The sequence below is a fragment of the Bombina bombina genome, chromosome 1 (genome assembly GCF_027579735.1).
Source record: "Bombina bombina isolate aBomBom1 chromosome 1, aBomBom1.pri, whole genome shotgun sequence".
Taxonomy (NCBI): domain Eukaryota; kingdom Metazoa; phylum Chordata; class Amphibia; order Anura; family Bombinatoridae; genus Bombina; species Bombina bombina.
In genome coordinates, this window is record NC_069499.1 from 1,277,638,138 (window position 1) to 1,277,653,795 (window position 15,658).

Sequence of the window (15,658 nt, forward strand, 5' to 3'; positions counted from 1 at the left end):
TCCCTCCATCTTCTATGGGGGATTACGTGAACGTGTATGCGATATTCTAACTGGATTTTTGCACTGACTGCAGAAATCTTAATTCTAGCTCAATTAACACTCAAGCAGAAGTATTAATTTATGCTTTACTTGTAATCCAACCCTAAATGTGCAATTTTGCTTTACTGAAATGAGAACTTTTCAAGTTTTTTTGCTGTGAAATAATTTTACATTGTATTTTTCTTTTTACCAGTTGATGAATATCAGTGGATTAGCAGAAGGAATGAATATAGACACCGTAGAATCTGTGCTGCAGAACCTTCCTTTACTTGTAAGATTGTTTTGCAATTTAAAATTTTCAAAGCAATTTGTACAAAACGTGTTTGTTTATAAATAATTTATGGCTAAATTACAAGTTTTGCGTTATGAGGGGTGCGGTGCTAACTTGCACGCTATTGTCACCGCTCACTTCCCTACAGCGCTAGTATTACAGGTTTTCATAAAAACGGCGTTATCAGGCAAGAAGTGAGCGTAGAGCAAAATTGTGCTCCATACCGCACTCCAATACCAGCGCTGCTGAAAGCTGCGGTGAGCTGGTTTTACGTGCTCGTGCACGATTTCCCCATAGACATCAATGGGGAGAGCCGGCTGAAAAAAGCCTAACACCTGCAAAAAAGCAGCGTAAAGCTCCGAAACACAGCCCCATTGATTCCTATGGGGAAACTAAATTGATGTTTACACCTAACACCCTAACATGAACCCGACTCTAAACACTCCTAATCTTACACTTATTAACCCCTAATCTTCCGCCCCCGAAATCGCCAACACCTACATTATATTTATTAACCCTTGATCTGCCGCTCCCGACATCGCCGACACCTACATTATACTTATTAACCCCTAATCTGCTGCCCCAACATCGCTAAACACCTACATTATATTTATTAACCCCTAATCTCCCACCCCCAATGTCGCTGCAACCTACCTACACTTATTAACCCCTAATCTGCCGCCCCCAACATCGCCGCCACTATACTAAATTTATTAACACCTAAACCTAAGTCTAACCCTAACACCCACTAACTTAAATATAATTAAAATAAATCTAAATAAAACCCTACTATTAATAACTAAATTATTCCTATTTAAAACTAAATACTTACTTGTAAAATAAACCCTAAGTTAGCTACACTATAACAAATAGTTACATTGTAGCTAGTTTAGGGTTTATTTTTATTTTACAGGCAAGTTTGTATTTATTTTAACTAGGTAGACTAGTTAGTAAATAGTTATTAACTATTTACTAACTACCTAGCTAAAATAAATTCAAATTTACCTGTAAAATAAAACCTAACCTGTCTTACACTAACACCTAACATTACACAACAATTAAATTAATTACATAAATTAAATACAATTACCTAAATTACAAAAAAGCAAACACTAAATTACACAAAATAGATAAATGATCAAATAGTTAAACTAATTACACCTATTCTAATAGCCCTATCAAAATAACCCCCCCCCCCCCAAATAAAAAAAAAACCCTAGCCTAAACTAAACTACCAATAGCCCTTAAAAGTGCCTTTTGCGGGGCATTGCCCCAAAGAAATCAGCTCTTTTACCTGTACAATAAAATACAAACAACCCCCCAACAGTAAAACCCACCACCCACACAACCAACCCCCCTGAAATAAAAACCTAACTAAAAAAACCTAAGCTCCCCATTGCCCTGAAAAGTGCATTTGGATGGGCATTGCCCTTAAAAGGGCATTTAGCTCTTTTTCTGCCCAAACCCTAACCTAAAAATAAAACCCACCCAATAAACCCTTAAAAAAAGCCTAACACTAACCCCCGAAGATCTATTTACAGTTTTGAAGACCGGACATCCATCCTCAACGAAGCTGAGAGAAGTCTTCATCCAAGCGGCAATAAGTCCTCAACGAAGCCGGGAGAAGTCTTCATCCAAGCCTGCAGAAGTGGTCCTCCAGATGGGCAGAAGTCTTCATCCAGACGGCATCTTCTATCTTCATCCATCCGGTGCGGAGCGGGTCCATCTTCAAGACATCCAGCTTGGAGCATCCTCTTCTTTCCATGGCGACTGAAAAATTAAGGTTCCTTTAAGTGACGTCATCCAAGATGGCGTCCCTTGAATTCTGATAGAATTCTATCAGCCAATCGGAATTAAAGGTGAAAAAATTCTATTGGCTGATGCAATCAGCCAATAGGATTGAGCTTCAATCCTATTGGCTGATCCAATCAGCCAATAGGATTGAGCTCACATTCTATTGGCTGATTGGAACAGCCAATAGAATGTGAGCTCAATCCTATTGGCTGATTGGATCAGCCAATAGGATTGAAGCTCAATCCTATTGGCTGATTGCATCAGCCAATAGGATTTTTTCACCTTTAATTCCTATTTGCTGATAGAATTCTATCAGCCAATCGGAATTAAGGTGAAAAAATCCTATTGGCTGATGCAATCAGCAAATAGGATTGAGCTCACATTCTACTGGATGATTGGAACAGCCAATAGAATGCAAGCTCAATCCTATTGGATGATTGGATCAACCAATAGGATTGAAGCTCAATCCTATTGGCTGATTGCTTCAGCCAATAGGATTTTTTCACCTTTAATTCCAATTGGCTGATAGAATTCTATCAGCCAATCGGAATTCAAGGGACGCCATCTTGGATGACGTCACTTAAAGGAACCTTTATTAGTCGCCGTGGAAAGAAGAGCATGCTCCGTGCTGGATGTCTTGAAGATGGACCCGCTCCGTGCTGGATGGATGAAGATAGAAGATGCCATCTGGATGAAGACTTCTGCCTGTCTGGAGGACCACTTCTGCCGGCTTGGATGAAGACTTCTCCCGGCTTCATTGAGGACTTCTTGCCGCTTGGATGAAGACTTCTCCTGGCTTTGTTGAGGATGGATGTCTGGTCTTCAAAACTGTAAGTGGATCTTCAGGGGTTAGTGTTAGGCTTTTTTAAGGGTTTATTGGGTGGGTTTTATTTTTAGGTTAGGGTTTGGGCAGAAAAAGAGCTAAATGCCCTTTAAAGGGCTATGCCCATCCAAATGCCCTTTTCAGGGCAATGGGGAGCTTAGGTTTTTTTAGTTAGGTTTTTATTTGGGGGGTTGGTTGTGTGGGTGGTGTGTTTTACTGTTGGGGGGTTGTTTGTATTTTATTTTACAGGTAAAAGAGCTGATTTCTTTGGGGCAATGCCCAGCAAAGGGCCCTTTTAAGGGCTATTGGTAGATTAGTTTAAGCTAGGGTTTTTTTTATTTTGGGGGGGCTTTTTTATTTTGATAGGGCTATTAGATTAGGTGTAATTAGTTTAACTATTTGATCATTTCTTTTTTATTTTGTGTAATTTAGTTTTTTTTTTTAATTTAGGTAATTGTATTTAATTTATGTTATTTATTTAATTGTTGTGTAAGGTTAGGTGTTAGTGTAAGACAGGTTAGGTTTTATTTTACAGGTAAATTTGTATTTATTTTAGCTAGGTAGTTAGTAATAGTAAATAACTATTTACTAACTAGTCTACCTAGTTAAAATAAATACAAATTTGCCTGTGAAATAAATATAAAACCTATGCTAGCTACAATGTAACTATTAGTTATATTGTAGCTAGCTTATGGTTTATTTTACAGGTAAGTATTTAGATTTAAATAGGAATTATTTAGTTATTAATAGTATGTTTTATTTAGATTTATTTTAATTATATTAAAGTTAGGGGGTGTTAGGGTTAGATTTAGGGTTAGGTTTAGGGGTTAATAACTTTAGTATAGTGGCGGCGATGTCCGGAGCGGAAGATTAGGGGTTAATAAATGTAGGTAGGTGGCGTCAATGTTAGGGGTGGCAGATTAAAGGTTAATAATATTTAACTAGTTTTTGCGATGTGGGAGTGTGGCGGTTAAGGGGTTAATATGTTTATTATAGTGGCGGCGATGTCAGGAGCAGCAGATTAGGGGTTAATAATTTTATTTTAGTGTTTGCGATGCGGGAGGGCCTCGGTTTAGGGGTTAATAGGTAGTTTATGGGTGTTAGTGTACTTTTTAGCACTTTAGTTATGAGTTTTATGCTACAGCTTTGTAGCGTAAAACTCATAACTACTGACTTTAGATTGCATTATGAGTCTTGCAGGATAGACTGTACCGCTCACTTTTTGGCCTCCCAGAAAAAACTTGTAATATCGACGCAATGGAAGTCCCATTGAAAAAAGACTTTACGCAAAGTTAATTTGCGTTAAGGCCAAAAAAGTGTGTGGTACAGCTGTACCTACAAGTCTCGTAATAGCAGTGGTAGTGAAAAAGCAGCGTTATAACCCATAACGCTGCTTTTTCACTCATAATGCAAAACTTGTAATCTAGCTGTTAGTTTCTTTAAAATGGAAGTTTTTAAATCTATGTCTAATCTTCGGGAAAAAAAATTATGTTTCACTTCCTGTTTTGTAGGGCTTCAGTTCTGAATCATTTAGTATAATAATGAAAGAGTACTTTAGTGACGTAGAAGATCCTCAAGAAATTCGATCCAGATTCCTTGATATAGCCGGGGATATTGCCTTTGTTGTGCCAGCCATCAAAACTGCAAAATACCATAGAGGTATTTAAAATAATTCATTTTTTAAACTAGCTTATTGTAGGAACTGCTATGTTAGATATGCTATAGATGACATGTATCATTCATGTATAAAAACCTTACATTGCATATCTGATGGTGGTAGCATTGCTATTTCTGCTTTCCTAAAGCATGTGAGAACATGATTATATTTTTTGTTTCAAAAATGTATTTTTAACTGAACTTATTTAATATTTATTTCATATATAACAGACCTTCTCCCAGTTTTTATGAATTCCTCTTCATGCTCAAATGCAATAACTTACATATGCAGTTTTAAAGTTGGTTGTATTTTAGTTTTTTGGGGGTTTTTTTACAACACTTTGCTCACTATTCTTCAACCATGTATTTTTCTATTAAAGGAACAGCCTACTCCAAAAATGTTACTGTTTAAAGAAATAGATAATTCCTTTATTACCCATTCCCCAGTTTTGCATAACTAACACTATTATAATAATATACTTTTTACCTCTGTGATTACCTTGTATTTAAGCCTCTGCAAACAGCCCCTTTATTTCAGTTCTTTTGGCAGACTTGCATTTTAGCCAATCAGTGTCCTCTCATAAGTAACTTCACAGGCATGAGCACAATGTTACCTATATGGCACACATGAACTAACACCTTCTAGCTGTAAAAAAAACCTTTCACAATGCACTGAGATAAGAGGCAGTCTTATAGGGTTTAGACATTAGCGTATTAGCCTACCTAGGTTTAGCTTTCATCTAAGAATACCAAGAGAACAAAGCAAATTTGATGATAAAAGTAAATTGGAAAGTTGCTTAAAATTACATGTATCATGAAAGTTTAATTTTGTTTAGACTGTCCCTTTAATATCTATAGCAAGTTCCAGTTATTTTGTTTTGCCCTATTCATTTTTCTGTACAGTCTACATTATTTATCAATGTGCTATCAAGTATATTCTGGTTTACCATCTTTAGGAACTTGGCATCCTTAATTATTGTAGCCTGATAATAAGACATTTTTATTATTATTATTATTGTTGTTCATTTCTTACTTTGCAGATTCTGGCTTGCCTGTTTATTTCTATGAATTTCAGCACCGTCCCTCAATCTTTAAAGATTCCAAGCCAGCTTTTGTTAAAGCAGATCATGCTGATGAAATTCCCTCTGTTCTGGGAAGTCCATTCTTGACTGAAGAAACCGTCTTCAGATGTAAGCCACTTCATTTGTCATTCATTTAGTTTTTTTGTATTGCCAAATTATCATGATAACTAGATATAGATATTTCTTTCTTTACAAGTGCCTGCTACTGATGAAGAAAAAACCCTAAGCAGACAAGTTATGAAATATTGGGCCAACTTTGCTAGAAATGGGTAAGAAAATTTGATTATTTTCCCCTCTCAGCTTAAAGAGACAGTAACGTTGAAATAGATTGGATAGCGCACAGGATTGTACAAAGCTTTCCATTTCAATTGTGCTTAGTTCTCTTACAATCCTTTCTTAAAGAGTCATTTTGGGTAAGCTCAGGAGCATGCATGTGTCTTTAGTGATCTGGAAGCAGTGTTTGTATCAATATTTAAACATAGTTCCTTTAAAGGGACAGTCTACACTAAAAATAAACTTAATGTATTATAATCCTTGCCCATAGAAGACACCGTAGAACATTATACCAAGGAGCAGTAATTTTTTCCAAGCAGTGAAAAAAAAAAGGTTTCTTTTGCTTCGTTTGCCATTTTAAAATGGCCATCAGACTCCTCCTTTCATTGATGTTATCAAGTTGTGGATGCGACCATGCTCTGTGTTGTGCACAATGATACGTGCTTTGTGCATAGTGAGATGCGATGAGAGAGAAAACAGAGGGGCGCCTCATAGTGAGATGCACATGCGTAGTGTGTGCAAGCTGACTGAATCGGCCTTTTAGAACAATCGCCAAGATTGGAAAATTATATGGAAGAAACAACATTTATAGTGGAAAGAGGGCCAGATTACGAGTGGAGTGCTAACAGTTATGAATGAGAGATAATGGGTTTATTGTGGGTGTTTGCACATTCTGGTTTTCTGCTCATTTTACAAGTTGAAAGTAAACGCAATCGTTTAAGGACAATCACAATTTACGCTAGAAAGATTACTGCGTCCTGTGCTCTGAACTGTTTTGCGAAACAAAAAAGTGTCACAAAACACATCAAAAATACATTGTAAAGTTACAGTATAGTTACACTCATAATAATACCAACTATAAAAAATATATTTAAAAAAATTGCACAAAAAAAGTTATAAAGGCACAAAGATATGAGTTCTCAGGTGTTAGAAAAAAAAAGTCAGGCATGTCAATCTTAAGAATCAATAAATTAAATAAAAAAATATTAAAAAAATGGCTTTAACCTTGAGATACATACATATATATGTCTAAAGATGTATGTGTATATATACTGTATATGTTTTTTTTAAAATATTTATTTAAATCCAGCAGAGTGTACAGTCAAAAATAAATTCAACCTCTTTGTGCCACGCAGGGCCAGGTAAATCACATTTCGGAGAACCTCAAAGATAGTTTAAAACAATAACTTCATTTTGTCTTAATAAGTTGGTCCCCACAGCAAAAAATTTGTGCACTAAGCTGGAATCTTTTCTATTTTATTTATGCTGATTAAAGAAACAAAAAAGAAGAAGAAAAAAAGAAAAAAATCAGAACAAAACAGAATAAAACAAAACAAGCAAAAAACAAGGAGGGAAAAAAAAAAAAAAAAAGAAAAAAAAAAAAAAAAAAAGGGGGGGGGAGGGGGGGAAAGGAGAGACGGGGGAGGAAAAAAGGGGGGGAGGAAAAAAAAATGGGGAAGGAAGGAGGTAAGAAAAAAAGAAGAAGAGGGATATAGGGATATAAAAAGAACCCCGCCCGCGTCAGAGCACCTTCAGATCTCTACCAAGCACCCAGAAGAACCAGTTCCGAGTTCCTGAAGGGGAATATAAGGTCATGTATTTCTGTGTCTTGTAGTGACTTGATGAAGGCAGACCATTTGCTAAAGAATCTTCTAATGTCTAAGTCATTATCTAGATTGGTGTCCTTTTGTTCTAAGAGGCATTGTTTTTTCAGACAGTTCTTTATCTCTGAGATAGATGGTACTGCCCTCGTCTTCCATTTTTTGAAGATAAGGTATCTAGTTGCTAAAATAGATAAAAATATCAATTTATTCTCTGAATTGTGTTCCCCATGACCAAAAACAATCAGCAGCTGTGTGAGACCCGGATGGGAGATCCTAAGGGTTTTGTTAATCCAGAACTCTAATTTATACCAAAGGTATCTTATTCTGGGGCAGCTCCAGATCATGTGTATTACATCCACTGCAGGGAGTGAACACTTTGGGCATTTGTTAAAGCTGGCATAATGAATTTTATCGCCTTTTTTGGGAGTGAAGTATACATTGTGAAGAAGTTTAATGTGCATCTCGTGCCATGTGGCTGAAAGAGAGACCTGAGCCACTTTGCATATTGAGTTTTGAATAATTTTTGTATCAATGGTAGATTGTGGTAGTAGCCTGTTCCATAAAGCAGTGATTTTCTCTAGCTCTACAGCGCCTTTGGCTGATTTAAGCAGCTGATAGCATGGGGAGATAGACCTGATGCCGTTCTTAAACAAAGTGATCCAGCCTTCCAGTTTTCCCATATTCCAGCTCCATCCTACCTCGTTCACTAGTTCGAGTAAGAAATGTCTAACTTGTAGGAATGCAAAAAATTCCTTATTGTTGATGTGAAACTCTCCTTTTAGCTCGTCAAAGGATTTGACAATGTTCCTTTCTGGATCCCAAAGTTGTATTACTCTACTTAAACCTAGGTCCTGCCATTTCCCAAAAGTTCCCGAACTGACTCCTGCGGGAAATTTCGGATTTCCCTGTATTGGAAGATAATGAGAAATTTTCCCATTTAGAGATAGTAGATTACTTATTTTCCACCAGGCCTTTAGTGGATTAGAGACAGATTTGAATCTTTTGCCTGGTAGGTCTTTTGGTGGGCAATGGGCCAGCGCTATCAGCTGATATGGGCTACACATGTTCTCTTCCAGGGGCTGATTCGTAACATAATTACTCTGGGATAGCCAGTCGGCCACCACGCGGGCTAAAAAAGCATAATTATAGGATCGAATGTCTGGCAGTGCAAGACCAGCACTCTCTTTTGATAGAAAAAGTTTATTTAAGGATATCTGAGGTCTTTTTTCCTGCCAGAGGAATTTGCTAAGTGAGCCATTTAAGGAGCGGATGTCTTTCTCCAAGAGAATTACTGGGATGTTCTGGAGAAGGTAGAGGAGTTTTGGGAGCAAGATCATTTTAAACAGAGCAATCCGTCCGGATAAGGATAGCGGAAGGGATTGCCAATTTTTAAGTTTTTCCCTGATCATTTAAAAAATCGGAGAGAAATTAAGATTATACAAGTCCCCCTGGGATGAGGGGATTAAGATTCCAAGATATTTAAGAGATGTTTTAGAGACAGAGAAAGGGGTATCGTGAAGAGAGTCTTTATTTTGTCTCAACCATAGTAGCTCTGATTTTACTTCGTTAATCCTGTATCCCGAGAAGGACCCAAATTGAGTAGTAATGTTTAACAATTTGGGGATGCTGGATTTAGTATCTGAAAGGTATAACAGAAGGTCGTCTGCATATAAAGCGATTTTTATAACTTGCTTCCCTATCTTGATGCCTGGAAGTTGTTGCCTAACCATAATTGCTAGTGGTTCGATTGAGATGTCAAAGAGAAGAGGAGAGAGGGGGCACCCCTGGCGCGTTCCCCTTCCAAGAGTTATCTGTGAAGAGGCTATAGAATTGACAATCAAGGTAGTGTGTGGTTCTTTATATAAATTCATAATGAATTCAAGAAATTTACCTTTGAAACCAAAATTTGTCAGAGATGAAAAAAGATGGTCGAAATGTATCGAATCGAATGCTTTCTCTGCATCGATCGAAAGAATAGCCAGGTCGGGTGCCACCCCCTCCCCCCCTCCCTCAAGTACTTCCAGTTTCCTGAAATACTCCGTAATAAGTATAGCCTCTCTGATTTTAGCTGAGGAGTTTCGCCCCCTCAGAAACCCTGCCTGGTCCGGATGTATCACCGTGGCAAGTGGTGCTTGGAGGCGTTCAGCCAGGATAGAGCAGAATATCTTGTAGTCTCCATTCAGGAGAGCTATAGGCCTATAAGATTCTTTGAGGGAGGGATCTTTCCCTCCCTTCAAAATTAGAACAGTATTAGATGAAGAGAAAGAGGCGGCCACCTGATTGCCTTTGATGTACATACTGTTAAATAAATTGTTGAGGTAGGGAGTAATCTCAGAGTTCAGAATTTTGTAGAACTCGTTTGGGAGACCGTCTGGTCCGGGTGATTTATTATTGGCAAGATCTACAATTGTTTTATTTATCTCTGATTCAGTGATTGGTGTGTTTAGGGAATTAATTAATTCCGTTGATATTTTTGGGCAGGTTACTCGACTCCAGAATTGGGATGCCTGAGAAATATCTGAGCCTCTGCTTAGGTAAAGATTCTGATAGTAGCTCGTGAAAGCTTTCGCTATTGCTTCTGGGTTGTCAAGAAGAATACCATCCTCTTGAATCTTTTCAATGAGAGATGTTTTCTTTTCCCTTTTTACCAGATTTGCCAGTAATTTGCCAGATTTGTTACCAAATCTGTAGATTCTGGCTTGGAGTCTGAGATCCCTCTGCGTTTCCTGGAAGATTGCAAATGTGTCTCTTGTATTTTTAGCCCGAATATATTTCGCCCAATATCTAGGTGATTTTTCAAGTAAGTAAGAGTTATATGAATTGATCACTGAGCTAGTAATTTCTTTCTCCCTTTGTCGTATTTTCCTAAGTCTTTCCGCGCTGTAGGCTATGATTTCGCCCCGGAGGACTGCCTTAGCAGCCTCCCAGAAAAGCAGGGGCGAGTCTATGTAGTCTTGATTATGATCCAGGTAGTCCGCAAATTTGAGTTTAAGCCAGTTCTTAAACTTCAGATCATTCGCGAGAAAGGAAGGAAATAAAAAGCGTGTTGGTTTCTTATTATAGCAGCTAGTCAGTAGCTCAAGCGAAATGGGGCCGTGATCTGATAAAAAAATAGGAGACAAGCCTGCCTTTGCTTCTGTCAGCCTTATTCTGTCGCTGATGAGAAAAAGATCGATTCTAGACATTGTTTTGTGCGCCTTGGACAGACAGGTGAAATCTCTGGCATCTGGGTTTTGAAGCCTCCAGATATCTCTTATTGCTAGGTTGTGCATGATTGATTTTATTAATTTAGCTTCTAAATTATCCCGTTTTTGTTTAGGCAGCTTACCAGAGGTTCTAAGTCTGTCCAATGGGCACTGTGGAGACATATTGAAATCACCTCCTAGTATTAGGTGTCCCTCCTGAACAGAGAGAATTTTGGCCTGAATCTTGTGCCAAAAACTGGGGTCTAATTTGTTAGGGGCATAGACATTGCATAGTGTATAAATTGTTTTATGGATTTTAAGTTTAATTATTACAAATCTCCCATCTGGGTCTATGTCGCTATAAGTAACTGCTTGGTCAGTTTTCTTCCCAATCAGAATCGCCACCCCTCGTTTCCTTCGCTCTCCCGGGGAAAAAAAGATTTCTTTTACCCATGTGGATTTAAGTTTCTGGGATTCTTCTGTTGTTAGATGTGTTTCCTGCAGAAATGCTATATCAGCCCCTAATTTCCTCAGGTGCGTTAAAATGGCCTTCCTTTTAATTGGAGTGGAGATCCCACCCACGTTCCATGAGACTAGTTTAAAGTTGGCCATAAGTTTTTAACTGGGTAGTGTGACCGAGTCCAGGTGTGACCGGCGCGGGCGGGGGGGGGAAGGAAATGGAGGAAAGAAAGGAGAGGAAAAAAAAAAGAGGGGGGGGGGGAACCAGGAGGGCTTAAGGCCCCATCTATCGTTGCTTTCCTAAAACAGGGAATCCTGCTCATAATAAAGAAAAGTGGAGAGGAAAAGGAAAAGAATAGAAAAATCAACGAGAGAAAAAAAAACCCTTTCCCCCTTCTTTCTCTCTCTTCCCCTTTCAACCTGGTGGATATGTGCCTAGAGTGTTGGAGTCTTTCAGATGTTGTTCTACTTCTTGAAGAGTATTGAAAATAAATGTGTTCTCAGCTTCTTTGATTTTAAGTTTTGCAGGATAGATTATGGTGGCTTGGTAGCCCTGTTGGATCAGTTTTGTACACATAGGGGCTAACACCCTCCTTTTGGATGATGTTTCGGCTGAGAAATCTTGAAAAAGGAGAATTTTCGATTCTCCAATAGTGATAGGCTGATTCTTACGATAGAATTGCATCAGGGTAGCCTTATCTTGAAAATTCAAGAGTTTTACGATTACTGGTCTAGGTCTATGATTTCCTTTATTATCCATCCAGGGTCTACCAAGCCTATGAACCCTCTCTACTACTATCGGTGGGTAGTTAGGTGGGAGTTTGAGAAGCTGAGGTAGATGCTCAGAAATAAAGGAGTTTAGATCCTCATATCTTTTATCCTCGGGTATCCCTATCAGACGTATATTATTTCTACGGGCACGGTTCTCAATATCTTCAAGTTTGGCCTGGATTGCATTTAGGGAGTGTTTGGTTGAATCTAACTTGGTGTTATGTGATGTGGTAAGATCTTCAAGATCTGAAACTCTCTGCTCAATTTCATTGATTCTGCCTGCAAACTGTCTAATTTCCTGAGATAGGAGAGTGATATCTTGTTTGATTTCTGACTTTAGTGCATCAAAGTTAGGGGCTAATGCTTCCGTTATTCTGGTGACTAAATTTTGCATGTCCGATACATCAGTTACAGAAGATGTGGTAAGACGTGGTTCTTGAGATTCAACTGAGGTTGCTATAGTGTTCTTTGCTCTCCTGTCTTTGTGTTTTGCAGTCATGACTGGCGAGGGAGTCTTAGCATGTGAGTGAAAAAATTTATCCATAGGATGCTTCAGTGAGTATAAGAGAAAAAATCGTGTTTTAGAAAAATTGTCAGAGTGCTAAAATAAGAAGAGAAAAAGTGAGGAAAGGGAGTGAAGGGAGCTGTGGGGAAATGTGAGGGGAGTGCGTGCTCTACTTTAAACCCGATTTCGGTTAGTGAGAGGGGAGAGAAAAAAAAAAAAAGGAGGGGGGGGTGCAAATACAGGTCACCGGAAAAAAGTTTTTCCAGGGGCCAGGAGGTGATTAGAGACACGCTCGCCAAGTCTTATAGATGTGATTTAGGGGATATTGAAGGGAGAGCCACTAATTCTAAGCAAGATTTCTCCTTTTAAGTGTTTAGTTGTTGTTTTTGTTTTATTAACAGTACCCGCAACCCTGTATCTTGGGAAACCTTACTAAAGAATATCAAACTCTAAATATTATCTAGTTTTGTTTGATAATGAGCGAATTGTTGTTAGATAGGGATTGTTTTTTAGATCAGTTGAAAAATTTTACCAGACATGACCATATGGTCCTGATAGGTGGCACCAGAAACTTGAAACCTGGGCAGCTCTTGTGTGACAAGAGCTGCAGTGAAAGAAAGAGAGCCCCAAAAGATGCTCAGCATATAACATTAAACATTAAATCTGCATTCTTATAATTCAGAGCAGGGATATCAGAGGGAAAAGAAAACTCAGAAGTAGGTGCAGCCAGTTGGCCAGAGTTTGTTTTTATATGTATGACCACAGCTCTGGGGAATCTAGACTATGGTGTACAGGAGTGAGATAAGGGGATCGTTTCAGGTCATGTGTTTTTAGGTTACCTGTGGCTGTTTAGCCTGCTGTGTAGTGATCCTAGATACTAATATTTGCAGCCATGATCTAAAGTGCAGCATTCGACATATACTTTCAACACTATCCCCCCTTTCCAAGAGGAGTGACCAGAATAACCCTGGAAGTTTGTACAGATTTGTAGCTTCTGCCTGTTTGAAGCCTTAATCTATTCCACCCGTCTATGTAACATCAACTCTTATAGTACAGTAAGATTTAACTCTGTGCAGTTATTTAAACAGTTATAGATATGTGTAAATTTTCAGAGTGGTAAGAGTCTCATTTAAGTCCCCAGGTACTTTTTAAGAGCTTCTTGCTCCTTTATCAGTTTCAGGGTCAAACCCTGTCAGTCCTTATATATACATTTCCTTCGGGTGGCACTGGCAGTATATATAAGAAAAAAGAAGAGAACACAAGGTGTATCTGCTCTGTGGTGCCTGTTTAGCAACTTACCCCCCCCCTTCCGCGCGTTATCCAGCCACCCGAGGAGTCCGTCGTCTACTCAGGTACTCCGGCAAGCAGCTCGATTCCAAAGCAGGGACTGCTGTATCTCCTCCTTTGCTCCGGCTAGTCCAGTGGGCGGCGTCGGTCCCCCTCTCAGATCGTCGGGACCGGGGGAGGCAGCAGCACCAGCCTGTGCAGCCAAGCAGTCTGTAAGGGATGCCCCCGGACCGAAGTCCTGCTCTGTGCATGAGCCCCGTTCCCTCCCACGCAGCACCGGTGGGGGAGGGAGGAGCAAGGAAGAGCCATTCCATGGGCCGTCAGAGGGGTCACAGAGGTGCAGGGTGTGAAAGCGGAGCACCAGCGGGGCATCAACACAGCGGCAGGCAGATCCGTGGATCAGCAGGATAACGGGGAAACCGCAGCGGTGGATCAGATTTAAAGGTAGAGTGTTAGCAGGGCCGCATCAATGCGGCAAACACACGTTTGCAAATAGTAGAGGAAAAACCACCAGCAGAGTTGCCGCAGTGCGGCGTCTTTAGAGGAAAAGTTAGCCGGCAGTTTAAAGTTAGTTTGTCATGGGGTGGCTGGCGCACAGGGGGGGTTTTGTCCTGTAGTAACAGTGCAGGTATTCTTTAGCGGACAGACACGGTCCCAGAAACCAGGGTGGGTTTGAATGTATCAGCAGAGTTCAGGCCCAAGAAAAGAGCAGGTATGATGGATATTTTATATTTCGTGTGAGAAAAAAAAAGTCCAGATAGATGGAGGTAGCTAAGGCCAGTGGGATGATAGGCCACTAGCATGGGTTCCGGAGCAGATTTACTTGGCTGTCCACGCAAATGCATCAGCCCAGAGTCAGAGGCTGGGGGCTGGGCGCATAGAGATTTACCGCCAGCAGGTATGGGACTGGAGCTATTGCTTGGGCTACACCTGTGCAGCACACCTGTGTAGCTCCTCCTCCACCGGAAGCCGCAGAACATGCAATTTTCTAGAGCATGCCTATACTGTATATGTTTATATGTATTTATGTATTTATATATATATATATGTATATATATATATATATATATATATATATATATATATATATATATATATATACAGTATCTCACAAAAGTGATTACAACCCTCACATTTTTGTAAATATTTTATTATATCTTTTCATGTGACAACACTGAAGAAATTGCATTTTGCTATAATATAAAGTAGTGAGTGTACAGCCTGTATAACAGAGTAAATTTGCTGTCCCCTCAAAATAACTCAACACACAGCTATTAATGTCTAAACTGATGGCAACAAAAGTGAGTACACCCCTAAGTGTAAATGTCTAAATTGGGCCCAAAGTGTCAATATTTTGTGTGGCCACCATTATTTTCCAGCACTGCCTTAACAGTTTTTGGCATGGAGTTCACCAGAGCTTCAAAGGTTTCCACTGGAGTCTTCTTCCACTCCTCCATGACTACATCACAGAGCTGGTGGATGTTAGAGACCTTGGAATACTGCCCTGCGACCCAGTCTCCGAAGGGAGGGGATCATGCTCTGCTTCAGTATGTCACTGTACATGTTGGCATTCATGGTTCCCTCAATGAACTGTAGATCCACAGTGCCAGCAGCACTCTTACAGGCCCAGACTATGACACTCCCACCACCATGCTTGACTGTAGGAAAGACACACTTGTCTTTGTACTCCTCACCTGGTTGCCGCCACACACGCTTGACACCATCTGAACCAAATAAGTTTATCTTGGTCTTATCGGACCACAAGGCATGGTTCCAGTAATCCATGTCCTTAGTCTGCTTGTCTTAAGCAAACTGTTTGTGGGCATCATCTTTAGAAGAGGGTTCCTTCTGAGACGACAGTCATGCAGACCAATTTGATTTAGTGTGTGGCGTATGGTCTGAGCAGTGA

General features: G+C 39.5%; 1 protein-coding gene across 1 annotated transcript in view; it reads left to right on the top strand.

Moving 5' to 3' along the window:
- LOC128642302 (fatty acyl-CoA hydrolase precursor, medium chain) overlaps positions 1-15,658 on the top strand; it is a 93,244-nt gene that overhangs the window by 54,434 nt on the left and 23,152 nt on the right. The window contains exons 9-12 of the mRNA XM_053695029.1: positions 233-310; positions 4,439-4,586; positions 5,624-5,773; positions 5,862-5,934. Of these exons, the coding sequence (XP_053551004.1) occupies positions 233-310; positions 4,439-4,586; positions 5,624-5,773; positions 5,862-5,934 (449 nt within the window). The remainder of the gene's footprint in view (positions 1-232; positions 311-4,438; positions 4,587-5,623; positions 5,774-5,861; positions 5,935-15,658) is intronic.